General features: G+C 32.6%; 1 protein-coding gene across 1 annotated transcript in view; it reads right to left on the minus strand.

The window, feature by feature from the left end:
* The window catches only part of LOC145679016 (fatty acid synthase-like), a 126066-nt gene that overhangs the window by 25516 nt on the left and 77359 nt on the right, over positions 1-23191 (minus strand). The window contains exons 15-21 of the mRNA XM_081749617.1: positions 20653-20761; positions 19714-19968; positions 13752-13928; positions 10419-10735; positions 9157-9450; positions 5868-6064; positions 2889-3119 (exon numbers count right to left, since the gene is read on the minus strand). Coding sequence (XP_081605743.1) covers positions 2889-3119; positions 5868-6064; positions 9157-9450; positions 10419-10735; positions 13752-13928; positions 19714-19968; positions 20653-20761 — 1580 coding nt within the window. The remainder of the gene's footprint in view (positions 1-2888; positions 3120-5867; positions 6065-9156; positions 9451-10418; positions 10736-13751; positions 13929-19713; positions 19969-20652; positions 20762-23191) is intronic.

Consider the following 23191-nt stretch of genomic DNA (forward strand, 5'->3'; position numbering starts at 1 on the left):
TAATAACAAGTTTGAATATGATCTTATAAACTCTGCAACTCAAATAAATCCTACTGTGCTCTATAGAGATTTCTATTTGGAAGAACGGCGCTCTTTTCTCATTAGTGCTGCTATCTGTCGGTACTAAACGGAAACTAGTCATATAGTAGTTCCAGGAACGTCCACTAGATTGCATTGGTATTCTACTTGGCTAGTGGATCGTAGTTGTTGTCTTGCAGGTGGAGTGACATGTTGGAACATGTGAGTTTTGTTCTGAAATCATAACTTGTATCGCGTATACTAAGGCTTTATATTTAACATCCGTGTTAGTGGCCTGAACATAAAATGAGTTCAAGTCGAAGAAGTTGTGTTAACCATCCTGATGTGTTTTGCTACATATGTGGTGAGTACACATTTAAAGGCAATAGAAAACATATCAGTGACTTTGTAAAAAAAGCATATCATGCATATTTTGGTGTACGCCTAGGGGACCAAGATAAAACGTGGGCTCCACATATTGTGTGTAAAATGTGTACTGAACACTTGCGACAGTGGACAACTGGAAAAAGAAAAAGTCTTAAGTTTTGTGTTCCAATGGTTTGGAGGGAACCCGCAAACCATGTTGATGACTGTTATTTCTGCCTGGTAAATGTTACGGGTATGAATAGAAATAACCGGAACAAGTGGACATATCCTGATCTGCCTTCAGCAAGACGTCCAGTTGTTCATTCCGATGAAATACCAATCCCAACGTTTCACCACTTGCCAGAGCTTTGTGAGACTGAAAACGAACGTAGTGAACATTCTTGTGACATGGATGATGGAAGTGACAGTGATTATGAGGGAATGTCAACAATTCCTCAACAGTTTAATCAAGATGAGCTAAATGATCTAGTTAGGGACCTTAATCTTTCAAAAGAATCGTCTGAATTACTTGCTTCCAGATTGAAGGAGAAAAACGTACTAGAACAAGGAACTAAAATCACATTCTACCGAACAAGGGAAAAGGAGTTTTTACCATTTTTCACTGAAGACACAAATCTCGTATTCTGTCACGATGTTAGAGGTCTCCTAGAACACATGGGTCTTCCAGAATACAATCCAGATGATTGGCGCCTGTTTATTGATAGCTCCAAGCGAAGTTTAAAATGCGTCCTTCTACACAATGGCAATAAATATGGCTCAATTCCAATCGCTCATTCAACACGACTGAAAGAAGAATATGAAGCAATTGCTTTGGTTATGGAAAAAATTAAATATCAGGACCATCAGTGGGTGATTTGTGTGGATTTAAAGATGGTGAACTTTCTTCTTGGACAGCAAAGTGGCTACACAAAATATCCTTGTTTTCTATGTCTGTGGGATAGCAGAGACAAAGCAAACCATTGGTCAAAAAAAGAGTGGCCGCAGAGAGACGACATGGTTGTTGGTAAGAAAAATATTATTAACATGCCTATTGTTGAGTGTGACAAAATCATTTTGCCACCTCTACATCTCAAGCTCGGTTTGATGAAGCAGTTTGTAAAGGCGCTAAATAAGGACGGGCCGTGCTTTGCTTACATGGGAAACAAGCTACCTCAGATCAGCACAGAAAAATTAAAAGCTGGAATATTTGATGGTCCCCAAATAAGACAACTCATGAAAGATCCGGCTTTCGTGGAGTCCATGAATGAGACTGAACGTAGAGCTTGGACCTCATTTGTAGAAGTTATCAAGAATTTCCTTGGCAATAATAAAGCTGATAACTATGTTGAGCTAGTGAACCAGATGCTTAATGCATTCCAAAAACTTGGATGTAATATGAGTATCAAAATTCATTACCTGCACAGCCATTTGGACCGTTTCCCAGACAACGTAGGCAGTCTGAGTGAAGAACAAGGTGAAAGATTTCACCAAGATATTAAAACAATGGAGGACCGCTACCAAGGAAGATGGGATGCCCATATGATGGCAGAATACTGCTGGAACCTAAAAAGAGACTGTGCAAAGAAACATTCAAGGATGTCACGAAAACGAAGCTTCCGAAGTGTTGAATAGATCGTTTTGAACAAATTATTTGATTTTTTATTCATAAAAACTATTATAAAATGTAGTTACAGAGTTATTATGTACTTGATGTTTGTGTTTATATGGTTTTCATTATTTTCAAAGTGTTCCAAATAACAGATTTAAATGTCATAGTTTTCTTTTCACTTACAGTAAAACAGCACCTATGCAATTTTCAACGTTGTAGCAGGTCAGTCTTGCAATTCCTATATCTCAAAAACTAAAGCTGTTAGGGGAAAACTAACGCCATATTTGGATTCAGCGTCCCAATTCTACTTCAAATCAGCTAAGAAACACCCGGCACCAAAACCACTGTAAGCCAGTGTAATAGTTCTGTATTGATATATTCTGTATTCACTCAATAAGATGAAATCATCTTCTCATGACTGTTTGGAAAGCATTTGTCAAGTATACCAAATATACATGATTTAATTACTTCTTAAAAATTTTCAAATTTTTAAATAAAAATACGATATATATATATATATATATATATATATATATATATATATATATATATATATATATATATATATATATATATATAACAGATCAAAATATACAAAAATAGTATATTTTTCCTGAAGTGTGCGTATTCTCAGGAAATAAGGCGTTTTCTGAACGTTTTCTAAATATTTTTAATGACGAAAAATCAATAACCTGAAAATTGTTAGTGAATAACATTAAATTAAACTGCATTTTGTTTTGTGATAGCTATTAAGTATTTATTACTTTAATAATTTTTAAAGATATTATTAACATGATTTTCCTTATGTGTTAAAGTTGTTAAAAGAAAAGAATAAAATGCGATGTTTTAAGAAGGAAGAAACGATGCTTTCTGTTTTTTTTTAAGTCTTTCTTACCTGAAGGGAGACTCAATCCATCGAAGACTTGATAAGTCGCCTCTCCTCAGAGTATTCAAGTAAGCATACTCTGTTTGAATGGTAGATGTTTCATTTAATAGTAAGTGACGGAAACTACCCCATGTGCCTTGTTCATAGACGTTCATTACAAGATCTTTGTTTAATTGATCATTGTAGAAAGAGTCTGAAGGTGAGAATTTCGGTGCTTTAGGGTCACGAATGAAGACACATCTGAAAAAGAATATTTTATTGGTGTTATATTTCTAAACAATTATTTATAAGATATAGTAGTTTAAAAATCTAAAAAATAATCTCTTTTTAATATGAAGCAATTTTGAAATTTGAAATTTGAAGCAACTATTTCTTTCATCATATTTAAACGGACGTTATATGATACAAATCACATAAATAAATGACAGATAGATTTATCATCTATTTAAAATATATGTATCCTATAGCATCTATTAGTAAATATTCAGATTCATTGCAAGCCAAGGCATTCCTACTTAAGTTAGAAACTATTCGTTGTAAGTTTGATTATATCTCAAAGCATGTAATGTTTTGAAAATTTGTAAGAGTCTTGCAACGGGATAAAGAACTAGGTTCATCATTTGTTAATTAATTTATCATTTTTTTTCATATCAGACATAATAGTTATTTATTTCTACACTTTATTCCAAAAAGAATGAGCGCATTGATTATGGATAATTTAAGGTAAACATTTTTTTAAGCCCAACTTCACATATTTTCGGTAACAGTAAACCAAATATACCAGCTTCGAGCTCCAAGTCAACCTTCTCATTCGGAAAAAAGATGTTCAGAAATGTTTTCTTCTTTTAGGTATAATGAAACATGTTGAAATTTCAAGATAAGAAAAAAGTAACATTCATTGACATTTATAATGATATAGAATTTCGAAACTATGTATATATGTGATCACATGCTGGTTTTCTCATCTATATTTCCACACGTGAAAAGAACATTTCCAATGAAAGGAAAGAGAGCGAACATAGTTCTTGCATTCACAGTAGGATGAAAAAGACAAAGAAGAAAGAAACAATAACATTTTACAATGAATTTCAATGTGATTTCCTTTGAAATTCAGTTATATTCTTCAGAAAGACCTGTGCAGGATTGTTCATGTTAGCTCAGTGGAACCCGGTAGCAATAGCCCAGTAGTCTCGGTCGTGCGACTTCGGATTATGATGCGCAATCCATTGGGGGTTCGAATCCCTCTGAAGAGCATGGTCGGGATTTTTAACGGTTCTCCATATTTCTGTGACCCTGTTGTGTTTGTATTTGCAGTTGATTGGAACATTCAGGTGAGTGTAAAAGCTCGCCTATCGCCAATAGATGGCAGCACGTTATTTCTATCTTTGCAGTATATTTTGTACGGAGTTACAATATTCAAAATAATTCAATCAAATTAAAGAGATCAATATTCAAACTTTACGGAAAAACAAATTGAATTGTTAATCATAAGATAATTCTTGCACTTATTATTATTATTATTATTATTATTATTATTATTATTATTATTATTATTATTATTATTATTATTATTATTATTATTATTATTATTAACTAAATCTATGGTCTATGGAACCCGGATATTCAATGCAGTGTTCACAAAAGCTCTCCATCGACTTCTATCCTTAGCCAACTGGATCCAGTTTGTACTTTGCATTCCTATTTCTGCGGGATCCATTTTAATGTTGTCCTTTCAACTGCGCGTAGGTCTTCCTAATGGTCGTTTCCCGATTGGTCTTCCAGCTAAAGACTTTGAAAGCGTTTCTACTTTCTTCTATCCTGGCTACATGACCTTCCACCTGATCCTCCTAGATTTGATGACCCTAACAATGTTTGGTGAACAGTATAAATTATGTAATTCCTCGTTATGAAGTTTCCCTATTCCCATTTCTCTCATGTCCAAATATTCGTTTCCAATTCTTCTTCACGCTATTATTATTATTATTATTATTATTATTATTATTATTATTATTATTATTATTATTATTATTATTATTATTATTATTATAGACAGGATATACATACAAAAAATATTAGATAATGTTTATGTCAGTGAATACTGTTTACGAAACATAGGTTTTAAAGTACCCAATCATAGCGTAAGGAATTCTACGATTTTAGTTCCTCTGGATTGGAAATGTGAAAATGAGATTTTGAAAGCACATTTTAGACTTACTGTATAAAGCAAGTGAAAATTTTATGAGACCTGATTGATAGTTTTTAGGCAATGACGTTTAGAAACATTAAGCTAAAATGTAATTTTAAGATTGCTGTTGTTAGCTTTTCGTTGTTTTAGATAGATAGAGAGCTTGACAATTTTTACAGCGTTGGCAAGGAATTATTTTTGCTTAACTGACTTTTATCTACATTGTGTTTTACTGTTATCTTCATCTACATCTCTATTTTTACTGTTTTCTTATTTATTATTATTATTATTATATTATTATTCCATCGTAATGTAGTACTCTGATAGCACGTGCTGTATTTTTTCTCAAAAGCTGTTCGCGGCACCAAAAAAAGATTATTATTATTATTATTATTATTATTATTATTATTATTATTATTATTATTATTATTATTATTATTATTATTAATTGAAGAGTACACTTGATTTTAATAATCAGAAACATACTCCCAGTAACGATACACACTCAACAACGAAAATAAATAAAATACCAGAAATCTGCAAAGGTTGTTCTCTGATTAATGACTTAATTGGCTTTTCGACAAAGATTGAACATTGATCTCTTGAATTGATTGAATGATTTTGAATATTGCAGCTTCATACAAAATACATTCCACAAATAGGGAAACGTGCTGCCATCTATTGGTTATTATTCCTCATTTAAACTCACCTTCAAGAAAAAAATATTAAAAAAGAACATTCATATGGTTGAGAGAGTTTATAAATTTTGATTATGGATTTATATTTATTTTTGAAGTACTTGCCTTATATTTTTCCCATTAGGCTCTTTTCTGATGCAGTTAACCAGGCCCAAAATCCCATTCAGAGATTCTTGTTCTGCTACAACAAGAATTTTCTGATTATTCTCCTCACTTTCCTCCATTGCACGTTTTAGCTCATCCAACCAATGCAATGTGTTCTCCCTGATTTTTACTATCTTTGGTTCTAATGATGGAGTTACCTGAAAGAAATTATACTATGGCTCAGAGTTCTTTTTATTTCAAATGTTATCACTTCTTTGTTTAAGTTTTAGTCTATATGCTAAACAACAGACATAATATACTTGAAATTTATCTTTCCAAAATATCTTAAACGATTATTAACTCTGATTACTTGCACATGTAAGCTCTAACGGTACAGGATAACATTAATATAACACGATGAGTATTTCATTTTTTGAAGAAACAACTATCTTCATACTTATATAACATTTTAATATTTTTTTTATTTTATAAATCCCTCTTATTCTTTTGTTTTAATAAACTAGTTTACATGGTAGTTCTTTACACGGGGAGATTAGGTTTATCGAAAATATTGCAATCTTTTTCCCCCTTAGGATACACATTTCAGCGAAATTATAATGATAAAAATCCATAAGAGGTCTTTCTCATATGTTTTGAAACACACTAGAACAAGACCTTAGGTCAAAATGACATGATAAAAGCGTCCCAAGTAGCAAGAAATCTTTCGGCCATTTGGCGTCTGCTTGGTTTTTTGGCTTTCTACACTTGCACTTTCAACGCGCGCTTGCATACAATCTGCCTTTTATTGTACTTGCAAGCGATGCTTTAGACCCTTCGCAGAGTGACATAGCATCACTAGCCGTTCATTGGCTATTGACTTAACTTGACTTTAAAACGCTTGCGGTAAGCTTGAATGGAACACTGAATGCAAGGTTTCAACAATAATATCTGTCATTTTCGATCATATATATATATATATCCTCCCCTCCTCTAAGTTACACCTTCAAGGTGAAATGATAAGAAACATTCCAGACTTGAACCTCATCTATGTGGCACATTTGATCGAAGTCGGTCGCGTGTTTCAAGAGTTATTGTTTTATTTATTTTTATATCGTATCTCCCCATCCCCCTCCCCTACATTGTACCGTCAAAGTGAAATGATGGAAACCATACCAGGTCCGAACATCACCTATGTTGAAAATTTGATCGAGATCGGTCGTGTCGTTCAAGAGGTATGAATTCACAAACATAGTCCCTTTCTTTATATATACATATATCTATATAGTTCCACGCTCAACATTCAGAATTGAAAATTCTTTTGAAACGAGAATATATTGATATTACCTGTACGTACTCCGTGTGAAGTCATGAAGCACCGATTAGGACATGAAAAGAACTAAGCAGAAAATTGATATACATTTAAGATCCAGTATACATTCGAGCATTGATAAGGAGGATGACACCAGTCTTCAAGTATAAGAGGCTGACGCTAACATATGACCGGATCTTTGTTTCTATCTCTAGTGTTTTTTTCTCTCTCCTTAATTGATTTTGTCGACGAGCCAATCGACGTTCGAAAGCTAGATGCCCATATTTAATGAATGCAATGCATTTGATTTCTTATTACGTAAAGTAGTTTATGCGTTGCTTTGATCATTTTTATATCAAATCCAGCAAGAGGAAATCTTATTTATCGAGATAAATTTTATGAAGAAAATATTTTCAAATTAGAAATATTTATTAGGTTGAAACTTTTAAAGAAACAATATCAGAAAACAATATTCCTGTTCATATCAATCTCAAACTGAAAGATGTATTTATGTGTGTGTGTCAGTAAGAAGAAACCTCATATTAAAAGATACATAAGTAGCATAAGCGTATATTAATGAAAATAACATCAGCAACATGTTCTTTAACGTTTATTAACATTGATTCTATGTATTTATTTTATTTTGTTTATTGATTAAATTCCCAGATACAGCACAACTTTGCATTTTACACAAGAAAATATTAACAAACGGAAACACAGGGTCAAGAAAGAGTGCAAAAGTAATATTATTTGGCCAAAACTCATTTAGTTGCTCTGTCAAATACCAGGTGGCTCAAAAAATGTCTACATCAGTTGTAAGATGATTATAATAGTTCCGTATTCTGTAAAAAACAGAGACCTCTCTAAAATTGCCGACCTAGGGCGGGCAAGATGGAATAAGTGGGTATTCCCTGTTATGCGGAAAGGGACACATAAGGGTAGTTATTCAAGTAGAGTTTCCAATCTTAAATTTTCATTAACTATCTTATGGAGAAATTTCAAGTCAGAGTTATTTCTGCGTACTTCCGGAGTCTGGATATTAAGATATCGCAAATCGCAAGAGTTCCTCCTTAGGTAATATTCGAAATGCGGTAACACGAAAGTGTACTATATAAGTAAAAAGAAATTGAGAATAGAATCAAATCTAGAAAGGGCCATATATGAGAGCAGTATTCGATCTTGGGCGCTATTAGAGTTTTATAGAATTTTGATAATTATGCCACAGTGCGTAGTTCAGTAAATCGATAAAGAAGCCCCAACATGTGCATTGAATTCTTAGTATTGAGGAGATGTGGTTAGAGAATGAAAGTTTCGAATCAAAGATGAAATCAAATCATTATGACTAACAGAAAGTGTAATAGGGGAATTGTTGATATAGTATATGGAGGGAACAGGAAACTTTTCCAAAATAATGGTAGTACTGTCATATTTCTTGCTGTTAAGTTTCAAGTGCCATATTTTCCGCTAGCCTATAAAGTAACTTATGTATTTCTGTAGGGAAATCATATCAGGGAGACTCGATATTTGAATGTATGGATAATTTTGAATTATGTATTGAGATTTTCACTCCATCATATATAGAAAAAGTAAATAATTCCTTCCCTTCTTTATAATACTTGATTTATTTAATTTTAATGGTCTTCATTCCCTCACATTATAAAATAATAACAAAGAGCTTATCCAAAATGTTAAATCTTGCCTCAGCATTTGATGGGCACGCAACAAATAATATATTGCTCTCTAAATTTCAGATCAAGAATTTATAGTCGACTGACCATACTTCATTTTTGTCTTATTCTTCTTTGTAATATTAGGGATAAAGTATAGGTGGCTACGTGAATCGTGTCAAAACTATATCAAAAGAATGAAATGTTTCCAAAACTTACTTTACTTATACTTTCTAGAAAGAAAATACCTTGTTAATAAATTATCATATACATTTATAAACTAGTCCTCTATAAATTCGTATTCAATTTAAGATTTACAATACATGATACTTACTTTCCGAAGAAGATACAGCGTTCTATTTTGCATTTTTTGCTGAACAATAATCTCTAATCTAAATCCATTTACTTTTCCACTAATGACATGACCTTGATTATCTGGGATGAGAAGAAAGCTTCCTTCTTTCATGATTTTCAAAGAGGTTTCAAATGTATTTGAATATTCTGTGATAATAATGAGATCAGCATCCAGTGTTGTTTCAGGCAATTTCTTGTTAATTCTGACGTTCTCTCTTGGCAAATTTGTCTTCAAATCATTTTCTGATGAAGCTCTGAAGATGCTTATATCAGTCTGGAAAATTAATAAGAATTTTTCGCATTCGATATTAATCAGATGCTAAATTAAACATAATTAGAATTTAAAACATTTGATTCATATTTAGAAATAACAAACAACATATCAATTTAGTAAATTTTAATCTTCACTTTGTGTAGTATTTTCTCTCCACACAATACTTGGATTTAGCGAAGGCCTGTATTAAACTAATTCTAATTTTATATAAAGTGATTATATAGTGTATAAATGAATCCAATGAAACTAATATAACAAAGAGCCTGACATACTAAAAATAATACAAAATTTACCATTTTCTTTTGCTCGTTTTTCATAAGGGAAAGGAGATAATGAAATGCAACTTACTACGATCATAGATATTATTCTACAGTAGAAAATATGAACCTGAAGAATTTTCAGTGTCGCCAGAATAATGTTTCCTCCAAAATCTAAGTTAAGGCAGCAACTAGAGGAACGAACTCAAGTGCATATGATTACGCATCACGCTATTTTTGTATCCTGTGAACTACATTTTAAATAACATTATTATTTAATTTTAATAAATGTATGTTAAAATTATTTTGTTTATTGCAACTATTATTTAAAAGGTAGTTCACAGGATTCCAGGATAATATGATACGTAATCAAATGCAGCTGAGTTCATTCCTCTATTTACTGCCTTAACTTAGATTTGGAGGGAAATGCTATTCTGGCAACACTGAAAATTCTTCAGGTTCATATTTTCTGTTGTAGAATAACATTAGCTATGATTGTGGTAAGTTACATTTCAATACCTCCTTTCACTCATGAAAAACAAGCAAAAGTAAAATGGTAAATTTTGTATTTTTAGCATGTCAGGCTCTTAAGTTAATGAAAATCATAAAACAATATCTTGCTTTAACATTACTATAATAATGTTTTATTATAATTTATAATTCTTAAAGAGGTATCGTATTTACATTTTAAGTAAGAAAATAGTTTACTACCTGTATCAATGGTAATTCTTTTACAATATCTGAAACGATAGTGGACAATATTTCTGTTTCTCCATCATAAACTTCGGCTATTTTTAGATTGTTTGATGTTATATTTTCCAAGACAATATGTGTGCAAACTTGGATGACATCCACGAGGTTCATGTGATTTTCTGTAAAAGGAGCCACGTACGGAAGGAACTGAAACTTTTCCAGTATAGGATTGATTTGTTCAGTTTTTCTTGTTATAAAGTTTAACTTCAATCCTCGCATTTCAACGCCTCCACATTTGATGAGATTCAGTCCTTTATTCATGTGTATCCGAATGCCTACAAAAAATTAGTAAATTGAATTCGAAGTGCTAAATGCATTTGACCAAAGCACTAAATATATTAAAAATACTTGTGTTACGGTTTTGGTAGTGTTTATTTCGCTCATGAGACACAACAATAGCGTGTCTGTTGAAGTCGGTGATATACTACCAAGACTGTCAGATTAAAGTATTAATATAATTAGTGCCTTGGTCAGTGTCTGTTTTATTAATACATGCAAAATACGTCCTAAATTATAATGAATAATGTACAAATTACTATTGCTTTATTTCAATTCAAATTTTTCGAAATTGTGAGTCATACATTATACAAGGCATGTTCAAAAACTATCGAACTTTATTTTTTTTCCCGCGTAAACTAATGAAACGTGGGAGACTTTTTTCAGTGTAAGAGTGGACACTTATGCGCAGTCGTGAATTTTTTCCCGCCCACAAAAAGCGTCAGTTGCTGTCAGTCTGCGAACGAATGAAGACGTGTAGTGAGCAGTTGTCGAATTTCATTTTTTTTTGTTGTTGTTGTTGTAAAATGACAGAAAAACTTGAGCAGCGAAATTGCATCAAATTTTGCCAAAAGTTTGGCAATACCCAAGCGGAAACCAGTCAATCGGATGGGTACATTCAACTTTGAACGAGAATTCGGACATTAGGAGAATGTCCGCGAAATTTGTTTCAGGGTTCCATCACCAAACACAACATTCCTATATGTCATCAGGCTCCCTACTCACTCGACATGGTTCCGTGTGACTTTTGGTTATTTTCCAAGCTGAAAATGTCACTAAAACAGACCCAATTTCAGTCCAGAAAGGCTATCATGCGAAATGCGACGGGACGGTTACTCACTATTCTAAATATTGCCTTTCAGAAGTGTTTCCAACAATGGCGGGAGCACTGGGAAAAGTGTGTGCATTCCAAGGAGACTACTTTGAAGGGGATTAGTATTTTGGATTTTCAAATCAATAAATGTATTTTTGCCAACCAAAGGTTCAATACATTTTAAACACACCTCGTATATGTTGAAATATAAGCTTCAAGTATTTTAAAAGCATTTGAACTTCAAATTCAAAGTATTCGAAGCGTATATTTTGACAAACATAACGTATGACTCACAACTTGCGCAAGTTTTAATTGAAAGAAACCAATAACAATTTGTACATTGTTCATTATAGTTTAAGATATATTTTGCATGTATTAATCAAACAGACATTTATCAAATCACTAAATATATTGAAAATACTTGTGTAACAGTTTTGGCAGTGTATCGTCGTCTTCACCAGACACGTTATTTCTTGTGTCTGATAAGGGCAGTAAACACTACCAAAACCATTACGAAAGTGTTTTTAATATACAGTGTGTCTGTAAAGCTGCGCAACCCAAAGTTTGATTGCGTGTATATCTTTGGAACCAATAACGATAAAAATTTGAGACTTGAAACAAATGTAAGCGTGTTCAATGAAGATATTTTCGAGATCATGACTGAAATTGAAATTTTTAACCTTTTCGTGTAGTAATGAAAGAAAGTACCAAGAATGTAAAATTAAAAATGTACAAAATGAAGAAAATCAATACCGACTTGTAGAAAAATTATTTCCTGCAGGTGAATCTCTGTGTATATGTGCAGTATGCATCAACATTTATCCATTGGTGTGAAAATCTAACAAAGTTGATGCAGTGTTGCAATGTAAAATGGGTATTTAATGCAAGTCCGTAAAATGGGTGTCTTTTGACAGAAACGCGGCCCCTGCCAACACTATTGCCGTAAAATTACTGCAACAACTGTGTTTTAGATTAATTAATGATAAGGAATTAGAATTTGTGCATAATTGGTAACTTGAGTTTTTATGCAAAAATTTGCGATAAAACAATTACTCACCTACAGCTGGCAACCCCGGAATTCTCATAGAAAGAAAAGGGCTCTTTACAGCAAATGTTAGGGAAACCTTTTAGTGACCACATCAGCTCCAAAAATTTGTGGCTCTCTCGTTTTCCGAATTTAACATCACCTGACTTTTTCTTATCGGGTGACCTGAAAAATGTGGTGTACAAGAATAATCCCAGGGCAATTGAGAAACTGAAGACGAACATTGAAACAGAAATTAAATCAATCACCAGGAACACTCTTAAAAAGGTGTCAATAAACATAGTGAAGGGTGTAAATTTTTGTCTACAACAACGCGGCAGCCACTTCGAGCAAAAAAATCCCCTAACATTTGCAGTAAAGCACCTTTCTCTTCCACGAGGATTCCAGGATATTAATTAACCTAAAACACACTTGTCGCAGTAATTTTACGACAACAGTGTTTGCAGGGGTCGCATTTCTGCCAAAAACTTCCGTTTTATGGACTTGCATTAAATAGCCATTTTACATTGCAACACTGCATCAACTTTGTCACATTTTCGCACCAATGGATAAACGTTGATGCATACTGCACATATACACAGAGATTCACCCGCAGGAAATCATTTTTCTGCAACTCAATATTGATTTTCTTCATTTTGTGCATTTTTTATTTTACACTTTCGATATTTTCTTTCGTTACTACACAAAAACGTTACAAATTCTAACATCGATCATGATTTCAAAAATATCTACATAGAACACCCTTACATTTGTTGAAAGTCTCAGATATTTATGGTTGTTGGTTCAAAAGATATACGCAACCAAACTTTGGATTACGCAATTTTACGGCCACACTATATTTAGTGCTTTTGTCAGTGGTATTTTATAAATACATCCAATAACAATTAAAGGAAATACCTATTTTCGTGCAGCAAATATACAAAATTAAAGAAGAAATATTAAGAGCCATTATAGGTAATTCAGAAATTTCTTCGAATAAAATATTTTAACAATAAGAACATTAATCTTATTCTTCCTGATTTCTTCAATTAATAAAAGAAATTGCATTTAGTTTTACTACTTGGCAAAGTTCTTAAAGAAGAACACTATAATCATTTTGTTTTTAAATTTTAAGAATGACTGAGTACAAATTATTCTCTAAACCTTGTCTGTATACCTTCGTTTTCCTTCAAGTTCTCAGCAATTTGCAGATGCTCTTTTGGATTAATAACAAGATGATCAACTGTTGTTGGAATAAGAAGTGCTCGATGATGTTCTTGTATTAGACTGAATTGAATCATTGTATCTAAAAATGTCACCCAGTTATCTTCCCATCTTAAAACTCCACAACATCCTGTAAGAAAATTATCTTGAATTTCTTAAATTTATTATTTTGTTACATCAATTTCCCATGAAATATTTATATGCCAAGTTAAATGTTATTGGTTCTAGTTCTAACATTTACATGAAAGATGTTCTCAAAATTCTGGAAATTTCTAAATAACAAGAGAATGGTGGACTATTAATAACAATTATTAGTACTAGATAAGTTTTGATATGTTTTCTAGCCACCCCGCTCAAAGCCAGTTGATTCAAGAGTGTGTTTTTCAGGTGTTGGAGTTGCCTCTATTGAAGATACTGTACAATTTCGATGATTCGTAATTTTCGTTTTGTGGGAATAGAGTGTAAAAACATCAGAACACATATCTGTGGTTTTTGGAAACTCTGGAGAATAAAAAAGTAGAATGAATCACTGAATCGATTGTTTTAAAGCTGGTAGATCGAGTATATAGAAGGCAAGTTACGCAGCGGACGATATAATACTGCAATAACTGACACAAACATTACTGGTGGAGACAGTCTTGATGAGCAAAAGACGAGTGATCGTTCGTGACATTAGTGCAAGTGTAGACATTGCCACATAGAAACTTTATGGAATCTTATACAATCATTTAGGTATGATCAAGATTTCAGTTTCTTGGGAACAGGAGTGCCAATCCCCCCAAAGGCTATGACGTCAATCCCCCCCAAAATATCCACCTCACATTTAATTTTACACCCTTTCCTACCATAACACATGAGATCATTGGTAGAAAAAGGACCCAAGATTCTCATTGCAATCACACAAAATTTAAATGTAGTTTATTTTAACGAAAAATGGATAATTAATCTTTGTACACTTTCGAGTGTTTCATTTTATAAGTCAGAAAATAAAATGTAAAATTTTTGCAGACTTTGCTTATGCCCCGAGTCTCAGTGATGTAAAAGATATTTAAACAAATTTAAAGAAGATTGGATAATATTTAGAAGTTGCACATATTGATCACTTTTGTTAAACTAGGCAAAAATACGATTTTTCAATGTTAATTACTTTTATTTTTAAAACTAGACATCTGAAACTTAAAATAATACTAAAACTAGACACTACGATTAATAGGTAGTATGATAGACAAAACATGTATTATATTGATCAACTTTGCAATCCCTCCTTTTGTTTGCTTGGTGACGACCTTTCCGTGATGCTCGACTATCCAAGGATTTTTGTTGCATGTACCTGATTTTAAACTTTTAAATTTTTTTATCAGACAATTCCTTTTCCTCTGGAACACTTAATTAAAAATTATTTTTATTTTACTTTTTAACTGACCTAAAATTCCGTATACACCTCGATATTTACTTATAATCAGTATTTTACTGGTTTATTTTTTATTCGTATGTTTATATTAAAATTAGCCTTTATTTAGGCATATTGTTATATCTATTTTGACAACCATTAACCAAAAGCAAGGCTACATGATAAAAAAAAATTGCATAATTACAAAAATTATAAGGTGTAAAAATGACATCAAGTTACACAAGTAAAAATGAATAACAAAAACATTAAACTTAATTAATCTGACGTTTTAACAACAATCTTTGTCTTTGTTAACTAGTTAAGGAAAACTGATTAATAATGTCCTCATATGATAATTCATTTAAAATTTCAGTCTCGCTACTTAAAATTAGTAAGTTATTTAACCAAGTTTCCCCCATGCTTATTCTGAGGTGATTCTTTACAATTTTGATCCGACTTGTGGTTCTCTCAGCTGAGCAGTTTGTTACAGAAAGTGAAAGCAGAATTTTGTAAAGCCCATTTAAGTTTGGAAATCCCGAGAGCTCCTGTAAAAACAGCTTCACAGTTGCTTTCATGTTGTCTTCATCTTCATCATCAATTTCTTCTCCATCTAAAGCTTTTTCTCGTGCATCTTTTGAATCTAATTTACTAATATTGTTCTGGTCTTGCTTGAAAATCGTAAACTTTTTTGGTTTGGGTAACAAATCAGAAATGTTTATGTTGTGGTGTGAAGCCTTATATACGAATGAAAAATTTTCTATCTCAGCTACTGTTTCTTCAGTTTCAAAATGGCAGAAGTCACATAATTCTTGTATCATATTTGAACGGAGACTTTCTTTCAGTTTGCTAAGTCCATCATGAGAAAACAAAGCCATTTGGGTCATTAAGGCCAAGTATTAGTTTGAAAAGCGATCTAGTAATTGAGCAGTCAGTGAGTAAAGGATCTTAAAGTAAATATCAACTTTTAATTTTTCTTAAAGGTTCGGTTATCACTTCATCAGCTACCAGCTCGTCCATAAAATCTCTTCCTTTTCCCTGAATCCCTCCAAAAATTTTAATGACGCCATTGGCGCCATGTTCTCCTCTTGTGGGTATCCTGTTTGGGAACCTCAACTATTAAGGCCAGAACGAAAACTGAACAAAATGAAAACTTGTCATCAACTTCGAGATCTTTTGCAATTTTATAGCGACCAATTTCGACGTAGGTTAATAACAACAGACATTATCTGGAGGCCATACTTCAACCCACGAATAAGAAAGCAAAAACTAAACAAAAGAAAATCAAAGAAAAGAGGCAGACAAGAAGAAATCCTTCCCTTTACAAGCTCGTGCAGTTTCCTCTTTGAACAAAACAATGGTTACTGTTTTCTAGGGTTGTAACAGAATTATATTAGTGGATTAATGCGGGTCAAGCCCATTACAATGAGCACTTGTCAAAAATTATTGTTAAAAGCTGCAAATGAGAACAATAGCTCATTCAGCCGGCAAAGTAAAGAATGTTTTAACTGATTTGCGTTATGTGTCTTTCATATTTTTTCTACTCGCCTGACCTGGCACCTAGTGGTTACTATATGTTTCTAGAGTTGAAGAAATTTAACGTAGTGCGTTTTTAGAATTTGAATAATGTAGAAACCTGGAAACAAGTGCATAAAAGATGCTCGGAAAGGTTTCTTTGAAGAAGGCCTTGAGGAGCTAGTTTTATGCTGGGAAAATTATACACAGTACAATTAAATAGACATTATATTAAAAAATTGGAATGTAAGATAGAAGAAAACTAGTAAATAAAAATATAAATATAAATAAATGAATAAGCAAATCAATTAAAATCCCTAGAACCTTAGAAATATTTCTCTTATATAGCAAATCTTGATGGTGGAATATGACTTGTGAGCGTGTGGCCTCCCTCACTCCCATTCAATTTTAATTTTCCCAGTTTTTCTTGGCTGAAGTGGAATAAGGCTCCATGGATTATACGTCGACGCAAACTTTATGTTAGTTTTATCTTTTTCTATAAGTTGGCAGTCTTGTGAGTGGTGACTTGTACTTCCTGTTCACCGAACAAAAGGGATGTGATGTGGTCGTGATGTTATAAAATATAGTGCCATTGACTCAAATGTAATCGTAGAATGTTTTTACTAATTTTAATATTCTAATCATTATATGTAAATAGTGAACTCATTTAACGCCTTATGATATATATATTTCTTGTAAAGAACATTTCGTTTAAATATTATTAAAATTTCTCTTTGTGATCATAAGCGCAAGTATACCGACGCTAGACAGAGCAGGCGCGGGAACTAGTGTGTGTGTGCTATGGGACGCCATCAGAAAGAAAGGATGTAAACGACTCGGCAAAGAAATCCGTCATTTGTCTGGTCATCTTTTATGATACTGTGTTAAAATACGTATGAGTGAAGTGTGGAACTTATATCATCTCGTCACATACGTATGTTAAAGTAAATTTCAATGAAAATCCTTCAAAACAACTTAATTTGTCCAAGATTGGGGATGCCACGTTGTATTAGTTCTTTGTAAATGTTGCTGTTCTAGAACAAATACCAGATCCATTACAGAATTTTACTCATATTAGCAATGAAATAACGTAAGTAAGACAAGAGATAAATATATTTCTTTAATTGTTAATCAGTGCACCACAAGTAACTTTACGGTCGATTACCAGCCGGACAATGGAAATTGGAGTTATTCAAGGAAGTAGGAAAACTATTCAAAATTGGGAAGAAGAATCTAAAAAGGGATTGTCCTCCAAAAATGTCCACTAAACCCCCTCCTTTTCTTGTGAAACCTCGAAAACCAAAATGTTGTGTGAATTAGTGCTCAGTGAGTAACGTGTGAAAAATGATCATATCTCTAATCATGCAATAAGCCGGCTTCGTCGTCATATAATATATTTTTGAGTTAATTTTTTTTATTATTCTTTTATTAGCAAATATATGGGCTTAAATTCATTGTGTTAAAATGATAAAAAGAAATATCTAAAATACAAAATTCAAAAGGACGTCAATAATAATCATATTAACAAAGTATAAAAGTAAGTATGTATGTGAAATGTGTAATATTTTGTGTTTGAGTAAAACCATTTTTGTGTACATTTCTTGTTTTCAGTTGTAATCCATGTTTCTCGCATCGATCACTACCAGAACGGTAAGAATTCGGTAGTTAATATCATAGCACTTGAGTGTATGCGAAGTAGGCGCGTAACTGAAGGTGGGTACGCGCATGTGCAAGTTTGGTTCGGACTCATCTCAAGTTGCAATCTGGCGCAGTTCCTCATACGAATTCTAACCACTAAAACCACCATTAGTAAGGCGTACCGAACAAGATTCGAACTCAGAAGGTCATAAGAATGTCTTCCCAAAAAAAGACAAGCGGGAATCGAACCCCAACATGTCATAAGAATGACCTTCCCGAACAAGAACACGAACCACTCATGTTATAGACTGCTTCAATATTTTGTTTCATGTTAATTAGAACTAGTTAAATTAACACTAGCAAAAGTTTAAACACGTTCTTATTATACGCCATAACTTACTGTTGCTAGTAAGTACATATATTATGTTTCATCTTTACACGATGATGATTATGTTTATGTGACATCATTAGTGGTAGAGCGTCCACATCTGGTGCATGGGGTCCTTGGTTCGGTCTCAGCTCGCGCCAAGTGAAAATGTGGTGGGCAAACAACGTATGCGTGGGTTCTCCCGTTTCCTCCCACTTTTCATTTCACCATTTCATTCATTTCTTATCATACCGTCTTCTTTAGCCTAGCCAGCATAACCGTGGAACGTAAAACTTTAAAATTTCATTTAGTTTTCATTTTTTTATCTGACATCACTATAAGGCATTTTAGGTTAACTGTGTTTGTTTTCAACAGCATCTCCTCAACAAATTTGTATGTGCAATTAATGTATTTAATGATGGGGGAGAGGAGTCATTAACAATTATTCCTATAGAAACGACTTCCTCAGTAATAAAAGATAAAAGTGAAAATAAATAAAAATTCTGAATGTGTGTAGCATAGGTCAGGAAAACTTCATACGTATTTATACGTATATACGTATTCATACGTATATACGAAGCTGCGTACGCTATTTGCTCAATAGTGTGGGTTATATATGTGTTTATTACTCATATACATTTTACACTGGCTTTCAAATTCAGTAGGTTACAGTCTACACATTTCCGACCAAATTAAGCATAAAAACATAGTTCAGAGACTAAAGGTATATTTTCTGAAAGCAAACCCAAAACATAGATTATAGTTAGAAGCAAAGATATTAGAAGTAGCTTACTCAGAAGAGACATCCAAGCACTTTTGACTTGTGCTGGGAATCGACTGCATTGCAATAATATTGTGGTTTCCTAATAAGGCAACTATTAACAGGTTTAAGGTATATCAAATATAACTTGTAATTACGAAATAATCAATACATTGCTCACCACATCTATCTGTTATTATACATTAAAGAAATTAGTATGTAATATTTATATGGGATAAATGAATTACCTGACAAATCAGATCCCAAGACACCCTTAAACTTTCCGCTATATTTATAGCCTCGAATGCGAGTTTCTTTGTAAATATCGTCCATATGCATTGTAATTTCAGCTTCTTCCATTGAATGCAATGGTTGTAAATCTCTCATCTCCTTCTCGACATTTATTGGAGAATAGATTCTTCCTGTTACTACAGTTGAACCACTTTCAGTAATTTCAAATTGTCCAGAACCACGCATTAAAGTAACAGTAAATTTCACTGGACCTATACGAAAAGGAAAAATCAAAGTGTCTTATAAAAAAGATGTAAAAAACATTTATAAAAATATGTTCTGATGTTTGCAGTAGAATATTATATACAATCACTGGGAAGAGAATAGTCTATTCCGTACAATCAAAATAAGGAATCATAACAGAAGTTCAAATTAATGCACATTTCCCAATCTCTTATTTACTCTATGAAACGTAATAATATTTCAGGATTGGTTTTGATGTAGCTTGAATATATTTTATATTATATTAATAACACTCTTAAGTTTTCAATAATCTTATTCCAGAGCAAGAATGTATTGATTAGATTGGACCAAGTCACGCACCGAAATCCTTCGGTAGTATCAGCTGGGTTATGATACTACCTCCATTGTATAGAATGAAGTTAAGTTTCACTGACTTAAACGTGTACATATACGTGGCTCAATATACATGACTTAATAACTAAAAGTTGAAGGTGCCATCTGGGTACAAATTTATATAAAGCTTGGTGTGAAACTTCAAAAGAAGGGCTGAGAGAGAAAGAAATGAAAATTAAATACATATACCAACTTACAGTTTATCCTCACATACGTTATAAAGGAACGACAGACTGGAACATTAATGGAGATAGCTTTCTCATTATGCAAAGTACTACTGTATTACGGAGTTACTCTCATTACAGTTTTAGATGTCTTACCTTCAGAAGGAAGAATAGTTGCACGCAGAAATCTTACGTTCTGAAAGACCACTGGCAGTTCACTTCTTGGTCTCGCAAGGACTCTGGCAAATGTATCCCATGCAAGTTTCTACAATAAAATAAATAAATACAAATAAATTTATAATACTTACCAGTTGAAGATAGTGCTCTGCAAAAGTAATGCTTACAATATTAAAGGTATGTGCGCAGACTCGGGCATGATCCTTGTTCCCGAGTGTTACTTCAATATTTTGAAAATACGGCTAAATACAGTAGATACATTCTTCTGCATTTTCTTATTTACTGATTTAAGTTAACATTCAGTATTATTTATAAAAAAGGAGTTAAACATTGTTCCCGTGCTGTACGTCTTGTTTACTGTTATTACTATAATATTCAGTACAATTTATTTTCTAACATGGCGAACAATTACTGCAGGAGATCTTTAAGTTTTACGTTCCACGGTTATGCCGGCTAGGCTATAGAAGACGGTGTTGATTAGAAATGAATAAAATGGTGGAATGAAGAAAGTGGAAGGAAACGGATGACCCTCGAGAAAATCCACTCTCACGGTGTTTGTCCACCACAAAGCTCACTTGACGCGAGCTGGGATCGAGCTATTGACCCCATGCACCAGAGGTGTAAGATCTACCACTGAGCCACGAGCTCTTTGCTCAATACAAGTTTAAAATTAATTCTATACAAAACTTCTACATCGATCTTGTTCAACAGTAGCTATTTAATACATGAAATGTATTTTCTGAACACGAAATATAATTTAATAATTACGTTTGCATGTAATATTCGGAATAAGTAGTGTATTTTTCAGACCCGTTTGCAAATAAAATAAAACAATACACAGTACTTTACTTTTTACAAATCAAAAACAAGTTCTCGGTTAATTTTAGATAACATTTCTTCTATTCTCGTGTAAACAATTCGAATTCATGCATATATACTACTTCTGCATGCGTATTTCTTCATTTCACGAAGCGCGTATGTGTTATTCTCTCTCTCTCTCTCTCTTTTTTTTTTTTTTTAATTTATTAAGATGCTTGAAACTACCCGCTTCGTCGTCCCTGCCTACAAGGAATACTTGAGTTCAGTTGGTGAATTCGTAACTATTATGGATGTCGACAATACGAGAACACAGGAACGATATGGCTATAAAACTGTTTTTTCCATATTAAGAAATAGAATTTTCCTGTCATATGTTCATTACTAGAAGATGCAATTGCAGCACTCATGCAGTTATAAACGAAAATCGATACTGGCTTACTTTGAAAAGCACCCTTTTCTCTCCCTCAAACACTAATTCTTGAAAAATATTTCTTTTAAAGTTAAAAGTAGCAGGTTGCATAATCATGTGACCTCAAGTGGCAGCCACTACTTGATACTTCATGTAATGAAAATGAGAAATTACTAAATGTTTAAACAAGAATATTATTTCAAGAAGCCCTTAATCTGAGGAAAATATAAGGAAAATTATATACAATCACCATCATATCATTGTCATGTCATTTGTCTTTGTCATGTCATTCTTTACTATTGCATCAAATATTCTTCTCAAAATTTACTTATATTTTGTTGCCAAATTTGTTTTTCCTGGTCATGGTCTTCCAGAATTCCTAGTTTTACACATACAAAGAAATTAAAATACTGTAATAGTTTATTTTTAACAATATCCAATATTTCGGGTTTATTTTATCGAGTATCCATTATCAAGGATCGTAGGGACTTGAAACATATTCAGTAGAACAATCTTTAATACCTAAAGCTTCAGTGGATGCTACCCTATGTATGCGTTTCCCCTGTTTTAGTTCTTAAGCTTAGTATAAGTGTACTTAACTGTGTTATATATTTATATTATGTATATTAAATTTTATAAATTTGTAATAGTTATTGTAAAAATATCAGTTAGTTTCTAAAACGAAAAATAACCAACTCACTTTATAGAAAAAGCAAACAACAGTGAAAGTAATAGAAATAGAAAATGAAAGCAGGAAGACACACAGGTGAAATTGAAAACCAAAGTGTGTATATAAACTGCCTGTAAATATACAATGGTCGATCTGGTGATTCTGGTCATTCTAGTGACTGAGCTATCTTTGGACTTCTCACTGTAGTTAGTCATACCAAAAACGTCGAAAGGACCGACAGATTGAAAGTAGAAAGATGATTAAACATCAAGGTTCTGCTACCTATATCCTGTAAGTGTATACCTTTTATATTTGTTATGTAAAATCATGAAACAAGAAGTTCAGAAATGCGGAGGTCTTCCGTAGACAGCATCATAATTTTCAATTAATTTTAGTTTGTATATAACTTCATGTCATATCTTATAACAGAATTCTGAAATTCATCGAGCATGTGTAATACTTATTTGTTTCTTTGAGATATCTAGTTTAATGTAACCCAATGATAACATATTTCTATACTATTGAAATCTCTCAAGTGTAAATTCTTATAATTAAAGATTAATGAAAAGCTTTTCCTTATCATTTATCATTTCATGCCAAGAATTCAGTCTATTTAATGT

Source organism: Thermobia domestica, chromosome 2 (assembly GCF_964235325.1).
Source record: "Thermobia domestica chromosome 2, izTheDome1.hap1.1, whole genome shotgun sequence".
Classification (NCBI taxonomy): domain Eukaryota; kingdom Metazoa; phylum Arthropoda; class Insecta; order Zygentoma; family Lepismatidae; genus Thermobia; species Thermobia domestica.